General features: G+C 40.8%; 1 protein-coding gene across 1 annotated transcript in view; it reads right to left on the reverse strand.

Annotated features, from left to right (window-relative positions):
• Positions 1–15,963, reverse strand: part of LOC310894603 (uncharacterized protein) — a 310,402-nt gene that overhangs the window by 128,219 nt on the left and 166,220 nt on the right. The window contains exon 11 of the mRNA XM_083824913.1: positions 14,129–14,368. Coding sequence (XP_083681039.1) covers positions 14,129–14,368 — 240 coding nt within the window. The remainder of the gene's footprint in view (positions 1–14,128; positions 14,369–15,963) is intronic.

Below are 15,963 nucleotides of genomic sequence, written 5' to 3' on the forward strand. Positions count from 1 at the left end.
TCCCTGTGAAATCTTATTCAGATTCATCACTGGGTTCTTCCTGCAGCAACTTTGAAGGGTTCACCTACTTGATCACCTACTCTTATACCTAATGAGAACACATGCTTGCTCCTCACTGAGTCATAAATTCTCCACACAGTTCTGGCAATGATATTGGTACACAACAGTAGTCTCCTTTAACTTAAAACATGGAAGCCCTTCTTGCAAAGTATGTGAACCTCAGGATAGAGGCAAAAAGGAATCTGAGGTGGAAAACTCAAACATACCAAAAACTTGCTAATACCCTTTACACTTTTTATAAGATAGCCAAAGCTATTCTTCTCAGCAGGTTAGAGCTGTTGAAGAGTGTAACCAATGCCTTAAGGCCCTGGAGTAATTGCATTCCCATGACAAAGACTTGAAAATTAAGGGTGAAGAATCCTGAAGTAATGAAGTTACGTAAATCCCTCTATAACATTGGCTGTGTGAAAAAATTGGTCATGAAGCAGACGGCCATGGAGAAGAAGTAGAGGAGGAAGCAGGGCAAAGACGAAGGAATCTGATCCTATGCTACAGTTTTAACTGTTCTTTAATTAATATGGGGGTTGATCCTAGTCCTGTTGAGCAGTTCTAATTCATTCTAAAGGACAACTAAAAAACATGCAAAATCTGGAACATGGAAGGTGGCTGCCATCATACCCTGGCTAACAGACCTGAAAGGCAGTCACCTGGAGAGAAGGGGAGCAATAGGTCAGCTACACCACTCACTCAGCAAAACATTTACTTCTCCACTGATCCTTGTGGTGGTTTTACTATGCTAGGTCGCTGAACTCCACCACAACCGCTCTCTCACTCCCCCTCCTTAGAAGAGGAGGGGAAGAAGTAAAGGAAAGAATAACTCATGGGTTGAGATAAGGATAATTTAATTAAAGGAAAGAATAGTTATTAAGGAAAGATTGTTATTAATTAAACAATTTAACTAAAGGGAAAAAGGGAAAGGGGAAAAGGGAGGGGAAAAGGGAAAAAAAAAAAACACAACAAAACAAAACAAGTAAAGGCTGTGTGGAAGTGCAGAGGAAAGAAATTACTCTCTACTTCTCACAAATGAGAGATGCTTGACCATGTCCTTGAAGCAGGGCCTCAACGCACGTAGCCGGTGTTCGGGAGGACAGATGTTTTCACAACAAAAGCCCACCCCTCACCTCTTCTTCCTTTTTCCACCTTTTATTGCTGACTGTGACATCATATGGTATGGAATATCCCTTTGGTTGGTTTAGGTCAGCTGCCCAGGTGAAGTTCCTTTCTCACTTTTTGCCCACCCCCTAGTAGGAGGGTTAGAGAGAGCCCTGATGCTGTGCCAGCACTGCTCAGCAGCAAACACAACACTGGTGTGATACCAGTGCTGTTCTACCTACAATTGCAGAGCACTGCACTGTATGGGCTGCTGCAGGGAAAGTTAGCATCCTGGTTAGACCCAGTAGATCCTACACATTCTTCTGGATTTTTGAGAACTGGGATTTTGCCTAATCGCTTAAACTGTCTTGGATATTTCTCTAATAGAGACATTATTGTATTGTTTTAACATTTTCTACATTTTATTTTTCCTATTTCAGTCCTCAAAGTTCTTAGCAGTGTCTGCCTTGGTACATTTGCCTTGAAGAGACTCCCATTCAACCTTACCTTGTTTTACAGTGAAGGCAGGGAAAGAGGAATCTTTGCTCCTCCTCTCTCTTCCTTGTGAATTGGCATGTAGGCCATGATGTTCAAGGGTGTCCTCTGATTTGAGTGCCTAAACTTCTAAGTGTCTTGTAGGATGTATCCTCAGTATTTTTTGAAACTCAGACCAAGACCTCCAAATAGAAACAATTTCTGTCTTTTTCTGAAGCAGTTAAGGGATTTACCTACTTTAATAATTTATATGTTGGGAGATGTTATGCTTCTATAGTTGTGCTATGTTCTAGATATTTTTTGATGAGGTAAATATAAATTATTATTTATAATAGTATGCTTTTGCGTTTCAAGTTCTATATTGTTATTAAATAATGACAATAGAGAGGAAGACATTTAAGGAAATCTTTTAAAACTATAAATATTGTCATTATTATGTAGGTGTACTTTATATTAATTATGTAAATATATTCTAAGACTTAGTGTAGGCTTAAAATGTAACAGAAGCATCTGTTGAAAAATGCCATAACCCTGTGGCAGCTGCTATTAAACCATTAACAGAATCAGGTTTCATTTAAACCAGATTTACCATTTTCTATAACAGCCCATGGGAAAGCTAAAAACATTAGGCACAAATTACTGACAAAAGAGATGCTTAATCAAGCCATACATTTCATTTGGCTAGCTGGGTGCTAGATAGTAACCTCTGTGCAACAAATTAAAGGTGGTGGTTACAAGGATACGATCAAAGACAATTACCTGTATTATTGAGCAATACCAAAGCATAAGCAGCTGCAATCACTGCTGTATCACAACATCCCCTTCAGTGTCTCCATTGTTTCCCAGACTTATTCTTTTTTTAAGATCAACTCAACAGTATGCTCTCTTCTACCAGCCTGTCTATGAATAGACAGTGGTCAGGCAGCTGATGTAAGGGCAGTCAGACTGACTATTAAAAATTAATTTCTTTGTTTTCTGCTCACTGTTATTCTTCATTTGCTGTAAACTCTCATCCTAGTCTTAGATTGCAAAATCACTCCTTGGGACCGAAAGCATCCCTTTGCTCAGAGTTACAGGAGATGGATGTTTATGCCATTCCATGATCCAAACATATAATGAATAAAAAGAGGGATTTAATCACACACCTGTATGCTACAAAACCTGAGGTTGTAAGATTCATTCTGGGAATCCTCACACCTGAACATCAGGTGTCTGACCAAGGCAGGACACATCTTGGCTTGTACAGTCTAATAAAATATATCTACCAAATAAGCAATTTCTTTCTGCTGAATCTATACAAAAATATCTGCCAAATCTCTTCCTGTTACTCTATGCCAGTGTGCCAAGCACTCACACAAATGCCTGTGGGCTTTCATTTTCATCCCAATGGCTGCTGGGAGCATGATTTATACAGGAGAACTGCTGGTTAGGAACAGGCAGTCAGGCTGAAACAGAAGAGTTTTGAAAAGGAGCCTCCCTGACATCCCCGTGCTAAACCCATTCCCATCACCATGGTGAACATGCATCTCTGCCACAGCCTGCTGTCCCACAGCCGCAGGGCCAGTCTGCCCCAGGAGGGAGCTCGGGGTTGTGCCACCGGTCCTTCAGTAGCCTTCCCCAAGGCAGGGTCCAAGAGCAAGGACCTGAGGCATGGCCAGCAAGACCCACAGACATGCAGAAACAAAGGCATTTAGGCACCTTTGAAATGGCTCCTATGAAAATCCACAGTCCTTGAGAGCCTGCATGCCACTGTGAACTGGTGTCCTTGTTCACAGGTGAGGGCAGGGAGCAACATGAATGGTAAGAGAAGGGGAATAGGCAAATTGCTCTCCCCTGTGAGACCCAAGGTCCTTGGAGGAAACCGGAATGGGTGCTTTCTGGAGCTGTGGGAGAAGCTGGATCTGCAGAGAACACTGCCTGGCTCGGGGCAAAACTTAGGATGGGCATACATGTCTGGATGGAATGTTTTGTTCCTGAAGAAAAAAGTGAGCAGCTAATATTTTCACTGCTGGTAGCAATCTCTTTTGAGGCACCATTTTGCAAGTTAGTCCACAGGCTTGCACCACCACTGCTGATGTCCAAAAAGAGCATAATACATAAATCCATGGATCTAATCTATGACAGGTTATCTCACGGTTTCTCCTTGCTCAGGTAAAATTTCCAGTGAGGTCTGAGAAGTGTGTAGCTTTTTCCAGTGGTATGAAAGCATCCTATGCCCACTTTTCTATGGTGTAATTTCTTCTGCAGATAGAGATGCAATAGAGAATAAATAATGCTTGTGTGTGCCTGCACATGCACAAGTAATTCTTCTTAGTCATGCAGTTAACAGTGTTGCATTTAATTGAATTAAATCATAGTGAACTAAAATTATCTCTTCCCACTATTTCTGAATTCAACTGTTTTATATCAGTTTTATTGTAATATATCTTACTTCTCCATATGCCACCATAATTTCAGCAAAGAAATCATTTACTCTAGAGAGAGAATGGATTCTATTTGAATATTTCAATAAACAGATCCAGGGTGAGGATCTGGGGCTTTTGTCTGACTTTCTATTGGGTTTTAACCTTGTCAGAGAAGAAATAAACCTTTGCCTCTCTCCTCTGCACCTTCAAATGCTTTCAATTTAGAAGAAAAAGGACAGAAATGCCATTCCCTAATTCATATAACACAAAAAAAAATGACACTAAACATCTAGCACTCAAATGGATTAAACTAAATTAGGAAATGTAAAGGCAACTTGATGTTATTATATAGAAGACTCTTGCAAAACAACATATAAATCAATGGTTCATCATTTCTGATTATGAAAACCATGGTAAATGAAACTTACTGGCATAAAACACCAGTAGAAAACCTTTTAAATAGGAGATGGTTCCCATCAAACCGTTTCATTAACAAATAAAATAAATTATTTCACTATGTAAAATGAAAAGTGCTGGAGATAAGGTTGTTACTGCTAAAACACGGTGGAGCTCTTATGACCAGATTTCAAGTCCTCCCTGTTTACACGCAAAGCTAGCACACAGGCAGATGGAAGAGCATTCTTGGGAAGTGTTTATGTAACTCTGAAATTTATAAAAGGCCAGAGGGGAGGAAATACAAACATGGACTGAGGTAAAAATACAATATCAGGTTATTAGGGTTTTCCAAAAGTCTTATCTATCATCAGAATGTCTATCTATCATCTGAATGGAAACTTACTTCCCCATCTTTCCATTTTTGCCTGCCTGTGAACAGGTATCTGAATACAGAATGGCACACAAATCAAAGGGCTGTGCAGATGCTGTGCAGATTCTTTTTCCCATATATATATATGTATATATTTCTATTTTCTGAAAAAGAGATGAGACCTTTCAAGCCTGATATAGGTCAACCAAGTGTCTTCTCTCCCTGTTGCTTGAGAGTCTCCTTAAATGCTGCTGTAGTACCACTACTTTCTCTGTGATCCAGCACCCAAAATCCCCTGATTATGGTGTAGTATGGAACAGAAGTTTTCATGGTGCAGCGCCTGCAAGCTCAGCATTGCTTGCCAAGCCCTGCACACCCAGGAGAAGTACATTCCCTGTCCAAGGCACCCCAATGCTTTCCCAGTGCAGTGCTGACTGTCCTGATGGAAACACCTCATTCAACAGTGACAATTTCCTACCACCTCCCTTTCCTCCAGGAGATAACTCAGGGCACAGTTAACACCGATTCTGTCACTTGCAGCTCTATTGCCTTACACCGGAGGATCTGGCCTTTTATCTTTCCAAATACCAGGAAATAATGTTCACGTTCTGTGAGCTTTAGCCTCTGCATCTGTTGCTAATTGTCCTGGCACATCTGCTGCTAATTCTTCTCTGTTCTTTGACCAGCAGGGAGTAGTAATGTATGGTACAGGCAGCACTAGCCTCCCTGAGAGTTTCGGGTGATATACCACTGGCTTGGGTAGATTCTGACCAAATTGTGCAAGAGGAGAATTTGCCTTTGTAAGCTGAACACAGGAACTGAGGTTCCTTCTCTTGCCACTCCTGTGCCAGTTATTTATCCCTGAGATTTATTCCAGCCTGGTCAGAGCATCAGTTTTCTGTGATACTGTAGGCCACCAACACAAAACAGCAGTTTATTTCTTCTGTGTCAGGAGAACACATACTTTGCTGACAGGCCACAGGGAGCCAAGAAGCCCAAGAGGGACCCTGTTCATTTGGCATGCGGTGCTGAGATACTCACCACACTCTCCCTGCCTGGGTCTTCCCATGTCCCCAGAGCAGTAACAGACAGTTTTCCTCCCCTTTTGGCTCTTCCCTTCCAGTTATCTTTCCTGACGCTGTTCTGGATTCTCAAACACATTTCACAAAGCACTTGCTGCCTTCTTGAGTTTCAATCAGGACTAGGACACAGTGACACTTCCCTGACCAGAAAAGCTGTGTCACAGCAGAGGTCACACTCCTGGATGGTCCAGACCTCACTCAGGATCCGTTCCCTTCTCCAGGACTCAGATAACAGCTCTTTCAGCAAAAACACAGGGATACTGGCTCCTCCAAACAAATCCCCTTTTTCTTGTGCATTCTACTTAAAATTTGCATATTTAAACAGGTCCTCCTTCTCCCTTATTTTTTAATGATAAAGTATTCTCTGCATTTCTGTTGTACAGCTTTGCAATTAGCCTGCTGATGTTGAGTTCACAGATCAGAGAACTGCACAGGTTAGAGGGGACCTCAAAAGATCACCAGGTCCAGCTTTCTGTGGGAAGGAGAAGCCTGGATGATATTATCCAGCACACTTGTACAACCACATCTTGAAAACCATCAGTGATGGGAGCTGCACCATGTCCCTTTGGAGGTTGTTACAGTGATGGATTGCTCTTACTGTGTACATTTCCTTTCTTATATAAAGATTAAATCTCTCCTGGGTGCAACTTGTACCACTTGCTCCTTGTCTTCTCCATATGGCTCCTTGTGGAGAGAGAGCCTGTGTCCTCTTTGTAGATGCCCTTTAAGTACTGCAGTACTGTGATGAGGTCCCCTTTGAGACTTCTCTTTTTCAGGGTGAAAAGGCCTAACTCCTTCACTCTTTCCTCATAGGGTATGTAGATAACTATTTAAAAGATGAAGTGCTTCAAAGCCAGATATTTTAAGAAACAAAGTGCCTTCTGAGGATGTTTTTCTGGCTCCCACAGCTTGCAGATATGGACCAACACACAGTTTAAGCCTTTTTTTAGTCCCAGAATGTCAGATCTGGTGAGTCATGGAATTGCTCCTCTCACAGCATTTTTACACTCTCATCATTTGTTGTTGTTGTTGTTGTTGTGGCAGATATTTAGTTTGCTCTTGGTGTCCTCTGTTTTCTGCAGTTTACTTGGAGCTAAGGATACAGGCAGAGGATGCTGCATTCTGTGTTTCAGCTGATCTGCCCCAGATAAGATATTGCAGCCAACTGTTGCATCCATTGTCTCATACCAAGCACTCTTACAGATATAATTTCCCATTAATTACGGAAGAGGACACACGGTGGTCCAAAGTAAAAGGCTGTGCCAAGACACTCCTGATTTTTGACATATGTCTGCTAGCTATTTCCAATACAGACCACATATCTAATCCTAAATTAGATGTGATGCTTTATAACGTAGGCCATATTTCTGAGGTGTTTGGGCAGTATGCTTTGGTCTAAGCTGAAAGAGCACATGCAGTACAATCCAAGAACCCTACATGAGCACAAAGACTAGACAACATACATCATAAGTCCAAATAATTACTGAAAACAAAAACATCCAGGGAAAACTTAAGAGGCTCTCATTTTAAAAGTCCTCTGGCACTGCCATGCGTTATTACTTCCTATCTCTTTCATAGTGTATCAGGCTCTTATGTTATGTCCTATAAAGTGTCCTACAGCTAAATGTTCTTCATCTGTGCCAGCATTTAGCTCAAGAACAAAATAAGGGAGAAAAAAGGTTTGTGCTGTACTTTTCCTAATGATACCTTATTTTGTAATTACTAAAAGCATCAGAGTCCTTAGACAGCTGCTGACATACAGAAAGTAAGATCCTTGAAACTGTTTGTTTCATCATATTTTAAGAATTAATACCGTAGGACATGTTAATCAGTTTCTGATATATGTAGTTTTCAAAATGCACTTCAGGGAAGAAAATGTTGGAAATGACTAATAACAACAAAGATATGAACTTTACTTGTTATAAATCTAAATCTGAATCTGAACATTACTAAAGTACTTGGCCATCTTAAGTATTTAGGAAGTCTTAAATAATAATAAAAAAAACAAATCCACCTCATTCAGTGAAATAGAACATCCTCTTTTTCCAAGCAACAGACTTAAATTTATTAATTTTTGTAGTTATATTTTAAAATAAGTGTCAGCCCCTGCAGATGACTGCATGATAAGTGTCCTGAAACTTCAGGAAAAGGCACTAAATTTTTCACAGCATTTGTGTTTCATTTTCAGTGTAATAAAAATATGGTGCCCTTTTAATAATGAATAATAGATTTCCTGGTATGATTTACATGTGTGGATTAAATGTCATGTTTGAATAGTTGCTGTTTTATTCATACTGAATTTCCCTCAAGTAAAACAAAATGGTACCCAGCTACTCTTATAATATTGCTAGTACCTTGCCACACTGATACATAAATATTAACCGGCTGATATACTCCTTAAAATCTACAGATATGTGAATTGTTCTGTCACCAACTCAGGTTCAATATGCATATGAACTGATTTAGTGCCATCTCCAGTTCCAGGTACATTGGGGAAAATGTGTCGCTCCTGTGATGACATACTCCTGGAGCCCACATTCTTTTTGTCAAAGTACCGATTTTGAGAGGCTGACACAGAAGAAGAGCTGCTGCCAAATGGGTGCAGTGGGACTGTGGTCAAAAGGCAGCTTGAGGAGACCAACACCAATAAAACTGGCCCTGAAGCTTCACACAGATGCTTCTACATGCTCCTGCCTGAGCAGGAGTGTTGGACCAGATGACCTCCAGAGATCCCTTTCCATCTCAACCAGTTTGCGATTCTGTGATTCGCTTAATTAGAGCTGAACTGACATCCCAGGTGAATGAGTGGCTTAATGAATGTTTTCTAAATGTCGCTTGCAGGCAACTTCATCGGCTTACAGTGTTATTCATAAATGTTGAAAATTTCCTGCCTGAACTTCCCCTTCTGAAAAAAACCTCACTTCAGAACAGGTAATATTTTTCTGGGAAAGGTTTCCAGATCTGTTTATAATTTAATTTAAAATTTTTCACATACTTGAAATAGGAACATTTCCTTCAAAATCATTTCTTGTAGTAGGAGAAACTTTCAGTGTATAGTTGAAATTATTTTTGTAATGATAAATTATAGGTGAAAACAGTTGCGTGTATGCTTTTTTTTGTTTTTTAAAGAAAGTATGCCATTTTAGCCACACTCAATTTTTATTCTGTTGAAGCCAATGAATATTTTGACTCTGAAAAGTGTGGGATATCTTACTGTTATAATTGTTTTGTACAGCTGTTTTAATGTTCACTGAACTAAGCTAAGTGGACTAATTTTATTTTTCTGAGCAAAATCAGACTTTCATGCACCACAACTTTTTGTTTCTGCTCTTAAATTCATAACTAAGCTGAAAAATGTAATCTAGACTTGCTAACACTACACCAGTGATGTGACATGGATCCTTTGGAGTAATAAGGCATTGTTATAAATACACTGTGAGCAAAAAATGCTCATTGAATACCTAGGACTTAACTATAGTAGGATTTTGGCCACTATGAGACACTGATAAGGAAATTATACTAGTAAAATCCTTGGACTGGTGTAAGGATGATGCAGTTAGAACTTTGCAGGCACTTTCAAGTAAAATCTAATTGCAATAACTGCCTTACCAAATGCAAATGCCTTCTTTGCCTCAGTCTTTAGCGGCAAAACCAGTTGTTCTCTAGATACCCGGTGCTCTGAGCTGGTGGAAGGGGATGGGGAGCAGGATGTGGCCCTCACTATCCACGAGGAAATGGTTGGCGACCTGCTACAGCACTTGGATGTACGCAAGTCGATGGGGCCGAATGAGATCCACCCGAGGGTACTGAGAGAACTGGCGGAGGAGCTGGCCAAGCAGCTTTCCATCATTTATCGGCAGTCCTGGCTATCAGGGGAGGTCCCAGTCGACTGGCAGCTAGCAAACGTGATGCCCATCTACAAGAAGGGCCGGAGGGTAGACCCGGGGAACTATAGGCCTGTTAGTTTGACCTCAGTGCCAGGGAAGCTCATGGAGCAGATTATCTTGAGTGCCATCATGCGGCACTTACAGGGCAACCAGGCGATCAGGCCCAGTCAGCATGGGTTTATGAAAGGCAGGTCCTGCTTGACGAACCTGATCTCCTTCTATGACAAAGTGACACACTTAGTGGATGAGGAAAAGGCTGTGGATGTGGTCTACCTTGATTTCAGTAAGGCTTTTGATGCCGTTTCCCACAACATTCTCCTCGAGAAACTGCCTGCTCTTGGCTTGGACTGGCGTATGCTTCGTTGGGTTAAAAACTGGCTGGATAGCCGGGCCCAAAGAGTTGTGGTGAATGGAGTCAAATCCAGTTGGAGGCCGATCACTAGTGGAGTCCCCCAGGGCTCAGTACTGGGGCCAGTCCTCTTTAGTATCTTTATCGATGATCTAGATGAGGGGATCGAGTGCACCCTCAGTAAGTTTGCAGATGACACCAAGTTAGGTGCATGTGTCGATCTGCTTGAGGGTAGGAAGGCTCTGCAGGAGGATCTGGATAGGCTGGAACAATGGGCTGAAGCCAACTGTATGAAGCTCAACAAGGCCAAGTGCCGGGTCCTGCACCTGGGGCACAACAACCCCAAGCAACGCTACAGGCTGGGAGATGAGTGGTTGGAAAGCTGCCTGGCAGAGAAGGACCTGGGAGTATTGGTTGATAGTCGGCTGAATATGAGCCATCAGTGTGCTCAGGTGGCCGAGAAGGCCAACAGCATCCTGGCTTGTATAAGAAGCAGTGTGGCCAGCAGGACTAGGGAAGTGATTGTCCCCCTGTACTCGGCTCTGGTGAGGCCACACCTCGAGTACTGTGTTCAGTTTTGGGCCCCTCGCTACAAGAAGGACATTGAGGTGCTCGAGAGAGTCCAGAGAAGGGCAACGAAGCTGGTGAGGGGTCTGGAGAACAAGTCTTACGAGGAGTGGCTGAGGGAGCTGGGATTGTTCAGTCTGGAGAAAAGGAGGCTCAGGGGTGACCTTATCGCTCTCTATAGGTACCTTAAAGGAGGCTGTAGTGAGATGGGGATTGGTCTATTCTCCCACGTGCCTGGTGACAGGACGAGGGGGAATGGGCTAAAGTTGTGCCAGGGGAGGTTTAGGTTGGATATTAGGAAGAACTTCTTTACTGAAAGGGTTGTTAGGCATTGGAATGGACTGCCCAGGGAAGTGGTTGAGTCACCATCCCTGGAGGTCTTTAAGAGACGTTTAGCTGTTGAGCTTAGTGATATGGTTTAGCGAAGGACTTGTTAGTGTTAGGTCAGAGGTTGGACTAGGTGATCTTGGAGGGCTCTTCCAACCTAGATGATTCTGTGTGATTCTGTGTGAAAGTAAGCATTTCTGCTTTCCTATCCTCTCCTTACTCAACTTTGAACGCAAACTTGGCAAAAATCTGGCAGTGCAAGGGCATATTGAAAGTTTAAGAACAAAGCTTCTTTACCTCTAGTTTTAACCTACTGCGTTTTTTTTATATCAGATTGAGTTTGTGTTAGAAGGTGAGTGAAGCTTCAGATTAGCTCCTGCTTCATGTAAACCAGACAGCATTAACTCACAGAAAGTCTACAGTCCCTTTGCATAAATTAAATGTATGAAAATGTCTTTGAAATGCAGGGTCTAAAACAAGTCTCCTTCAGATCATGCTGTTAGGTGCTGTTCCTGAAATGGCAGAGTCATTTGAAACAGCAGTTACATTTTATCCCTATCCAAAGCATTCGTACATGTTTTGTCCAGCATAATTTATGTTAGGAAACAACTTGTGTGACCATCTGGCCTTACTGAAAACCAAATAAAATTCAACTGTAACTATTAGGAGCCACTGTCTAGTATGTAGTCAGAGGTTATTGGGGTAGGTAGGTTGACAAACTAGAAAGGAGGACAGTGAAGGAGGGGAAGGAAGGGGAGCTGGCAAGCTGGAGCAAAGAACACTGATTAATGAACAAAAAACATTTCTGAAAGGTCAGGTGCGCAAGTCAGACTAGCCCTGAGGCAGATCTAACTTACATGACCAGCACTTTCTGTATGCAGCAGGTAACCCATGCTGACACCAACTTTGCTGACATGACAAGGTTATTATTTTTGGAAGGATGTAGTGTTCTGGAACAATTTCTCTAATGTATTAGTTAAAACTAGGCTTTCCTTCAATATCAAGCATGCATGTCTTCCTTTTCACCATGTTTACACTGAACTCCTGTCATTATTCTGGCCAATGAAAACAAACGCTTATTCTTCATCTGTGAGCACTTGCATTTCCCCGCTGTAATATATCCCAGGGCAGCAGTGCTGTATTTATGATTGTGTTCAACCCCAGACACTCACCTGCATCTCACCAATAAGACCCCACTACTTACACTAAGTTTTGTAGTGGATGCTAATCATCTGAAGCATGAAATTTGCCCCATCTCAGCACAGATCTTAGAGGTTTGTTTTGAAACACACTTTAAGATTTTGTGGCAATTCCAAGGTGGAAGAACAGAAAAGTAGAAGTGTTCAGGATACAACACCTATGTCTTTAGAATAAGCTGATGAAGGAGGTTTTCTAAAATTATGACATTAAGATTTTCCTATCCATTATACAGTAATGAAGACAGGGAATCAACAGGGGGTCATTTAGTCCAACTGCTCCTCCTGGTCCTGAATTTTAATTGGACTTCCCTGAGACCTGCACACTGGTTAACTAGACTAAAAATGAAATTTGGTGAAGATGTCCTCTGTGAGATTCAAAGGGTACTTTATATCAAACTCGGCAACAATGGTAGAACTACCAAACATTTCTCTCAGACCTTTGAATGAAGCAAAGTTAGCCATCTCTAAGCAGTTTTTGAGGCATCTGCACAACTCAGCAGAGATTCATAGAAAGACAAGTATGCAGACTTTGCACATACTCTTCAAACATCCATATAAGATGTTCATTTGCATTGTGGAGCAGCTGGACAGAAGACTGGTCATTCTGAACTAGCTCTTGCTTAGTAGTGAGAACTAAGCCATGCAGTTTTGAATAGGGGACATTCCCCAGTGGGAGCAAAGCAGCAGGCGAGACCCAGGAGAAACACAATGCTGAAAGCAAGAGGTGGGGCTTGCTGGAGTCATTCAGTAGTACTGCCCTTAGTCTTCTTTCAATGAAATCTGAGAAGACAATACTTTGTCCTCCCAGTTACGGAGGAATCTCAACTTGGCATCAGTGATTTCTCTGACAGTTATATGTATTTGTTTTAACATCACGTGAGAGTCACATTCACAATTTCCCTCTTTATATGCATGATTCTTTTCATGCCAACAGCTGTATTTACAAACAGATTGTTCATTATCTATTACAAATGATAAACAATTAAACAGCAGAAAATGTGACTTCGAGGCAATTCACATATCACAAACCCAATAGATGAAATGACCTATCCACAAGTAACTCAAAGCATCAATGCTGGACATGTAAATTGCTTTATCTGAAAGGAATAGGGACTGTCTTTCTATTCTGTATCTACATAATGCTTAGCACAGTGGAAAGGGTGGAGGAAAGAAATCTGCCATTCAGGTTGTACTGTAAAATAAATAGTAATTGAAAACAGAAATGCTGCCCTTCCTATTCTATCAATGCCTCATAACAGAAAAAGACACTGAGAGAAAACAGGGTTGATTCCCAAACTGTAAAGAAGCTTTTGCATACCAGAGAGTTTAGCTGAGACCAATGCTTCAACCAGCACTAGGCATTAGCTACAAGAGCGAGCAACTGATAGACAACAATCCTGCCATGCACAGCATGCTTAGGCAGGAAAATATGTATGCCTCAGTCACAAAAGACAGAATAGAGCCTCAAGTGTTTGGGCTCCTTCCAGAATAATCCAAATGCTGCTTTTTTGGCAAATGGGGGTCAATGGAGCTAAAAACTCACAGAAGGATTTGGGCATTCATGTGTTTATATACACCCACTCATTCATTTATTATTCTAAAGCTACTTTGCTGAAATCAAATTACATAGCTGACAAGCTGCATAGATAAGAGAGAATAAAAGTAAAATTTTAAATTAGCTGAGAATACTACATGATGTAGTGTATATTTGGCACTTTTAGAGTGAGTAATGAGGGTTAACCTAGGGGGGAAAAAATGCACCTTCCTAAATTGCACCTTAAATTATTAAATAATTTATGAATATGATGGAATGCATTAAATATATAAGCCTGAAGGAGAATAAGTGGATGTGTTTTAACTTTCAAAGCAAAGACAGCATATTTAAGATGTGTTGCTTACCATGTGGATACTTTGTCCAAAGTAGATTTCAGTGTTGTAGAAGTTTCCATCATGACTAACAGGCAGAGTGGTCCTGACCCAAGGCTGCTCCTTCAGTTTGGGCCACTGCAGTAAGCGACCACCTAAGCGGTTGAGAACGGAAACTTTCAGGGTATAATGGCCTTTGGGGACCTTATCTTTGACTCCCCTCAGGCATTTGATGTGAATTTCTATTGGCTGCGATGTCTTGGAGCAGTCAACCTAGGGAGAAAGCTCTGAGTTACTGGCCTGGGTTGAGCTGACTTTAACCATACAATTAGCCAGAACAAATTTCTTCAGGAAAATAGCTACCAAGAAGCATGTTTCTTGTTCAGGCTACAATTACCTATTGCTAACTGAGGATCTGCAATTAGGGAGGTGAAAAGTCATAGAGATGACAGATAAAAAAATAATAGAAATACTGCTAATAAAATCCTTCAGTTCAATCCTTGAAATCCTTGAAGGTGGAGCTGTTGAAGTATGACACCAGAAACCATTAGTCTGCAATAGTAAGGCAGAATTCACTGGAAAGCAACATCTTCAAAAATATAGCATGCTTTGTAAGACAGGCACAATACATGACATGATGAGCAGGCTGCAGGCACAGAGAGGCAGGGCATGACATGTTTTCGTACTAATTATTAGCCTTACCAAGGCTATTAGTGCTGTGTAATATGCAGAGTATCCTTTCACCTTCTAATTATCATATAATCAGATTCTCTTAAAAATAGTAATCAAAGTGCAAGATGTGTTGAGTTTAATAACAACTCCCTACATGCACCTTTATTCCAAGTCCAGACAAAGGGAAACATCTGCTCCTTGCTGTTGACAAGATGTTGTCTGAGTTACAGAATGTTTAGTATGGTATAAATGCTGCGTTGCATATCTGAAATGTCATTTTGGTGCTTTTCTAGTATGCTCAGCTTGTAGCGTGGAGGTTGGCAGAGGAGAACAGGCATAGTGGTATGATCCTTGCAAGTCTCACCTGTGTAATGGTATAGGGTCCATCCCACTATATCAGCATACATATCAGTCTTTCTGATATGTATTCACAAATACTTTCCGAAATACTTTCTGAAAGTATTCCCAAATACTTTCTGCAGGATCAGGCATATAACAGGGAGTCCCAGTTTGGCTCCAGTGTTAACTTCAATGAATAAAATGACTTCTCCAATAACTAATTATTTAGTGCTTCAAATCAGCAGTGATTTTTTTTCCCCTAACGAGGGATCAATTTCTTCCATTATTTTCAGAAAATGCTAGCACAAGAATAGTCTGCTTCTAGCACAATGTAACACAAGAATCCATGTCACACTTCAAAGTCAAATGGCTACATTGACTAGTAGGTTTACTAGTCTTGCAATTTGAGCCTAGAGTAGCTAATAAGCTCTTCTTTAATCCTGCCTTGGATTTATTTTGGAATAGATAGCATATTTCCATATAGATAGAAAGCTTCTGGAATTAATTTAAGCAGTTAAATAAACAGTTGAATTTGTTAAAGTTCTTTTGTTTTTCAACACAAACCATACTTAACAACTAATCTGAATGACAATTATTTTCAGCTTAATTAGAAAATATTAATTAACAATGAAGATTTAACCTTAATATTTTTGGTTTCTAAATCATATATAAAAAAAATTAACACTATGTGAATAAATAAGACAATCTTTTTAAACCTCAAGGCAGGATTACTGATGCAGGCAGACTTCGTTATTAAACACATTCTAAATTAAACGCCTCTATGAATTTTATACTGAAATATATTGTGATGGTTTTGCATGCCAAATGTGACATTTTGTATTTTAGATTCATCTTCT

This window comes from Anser anser, assembly GCF_964211835.1.
Source record: "Anser anser genome assembly, chromosome: 2".
NCBI lineage: Eukaryota > Metazoa > Chordata > Aves > Anseriformes > Anatidae > Anser > Anser anser.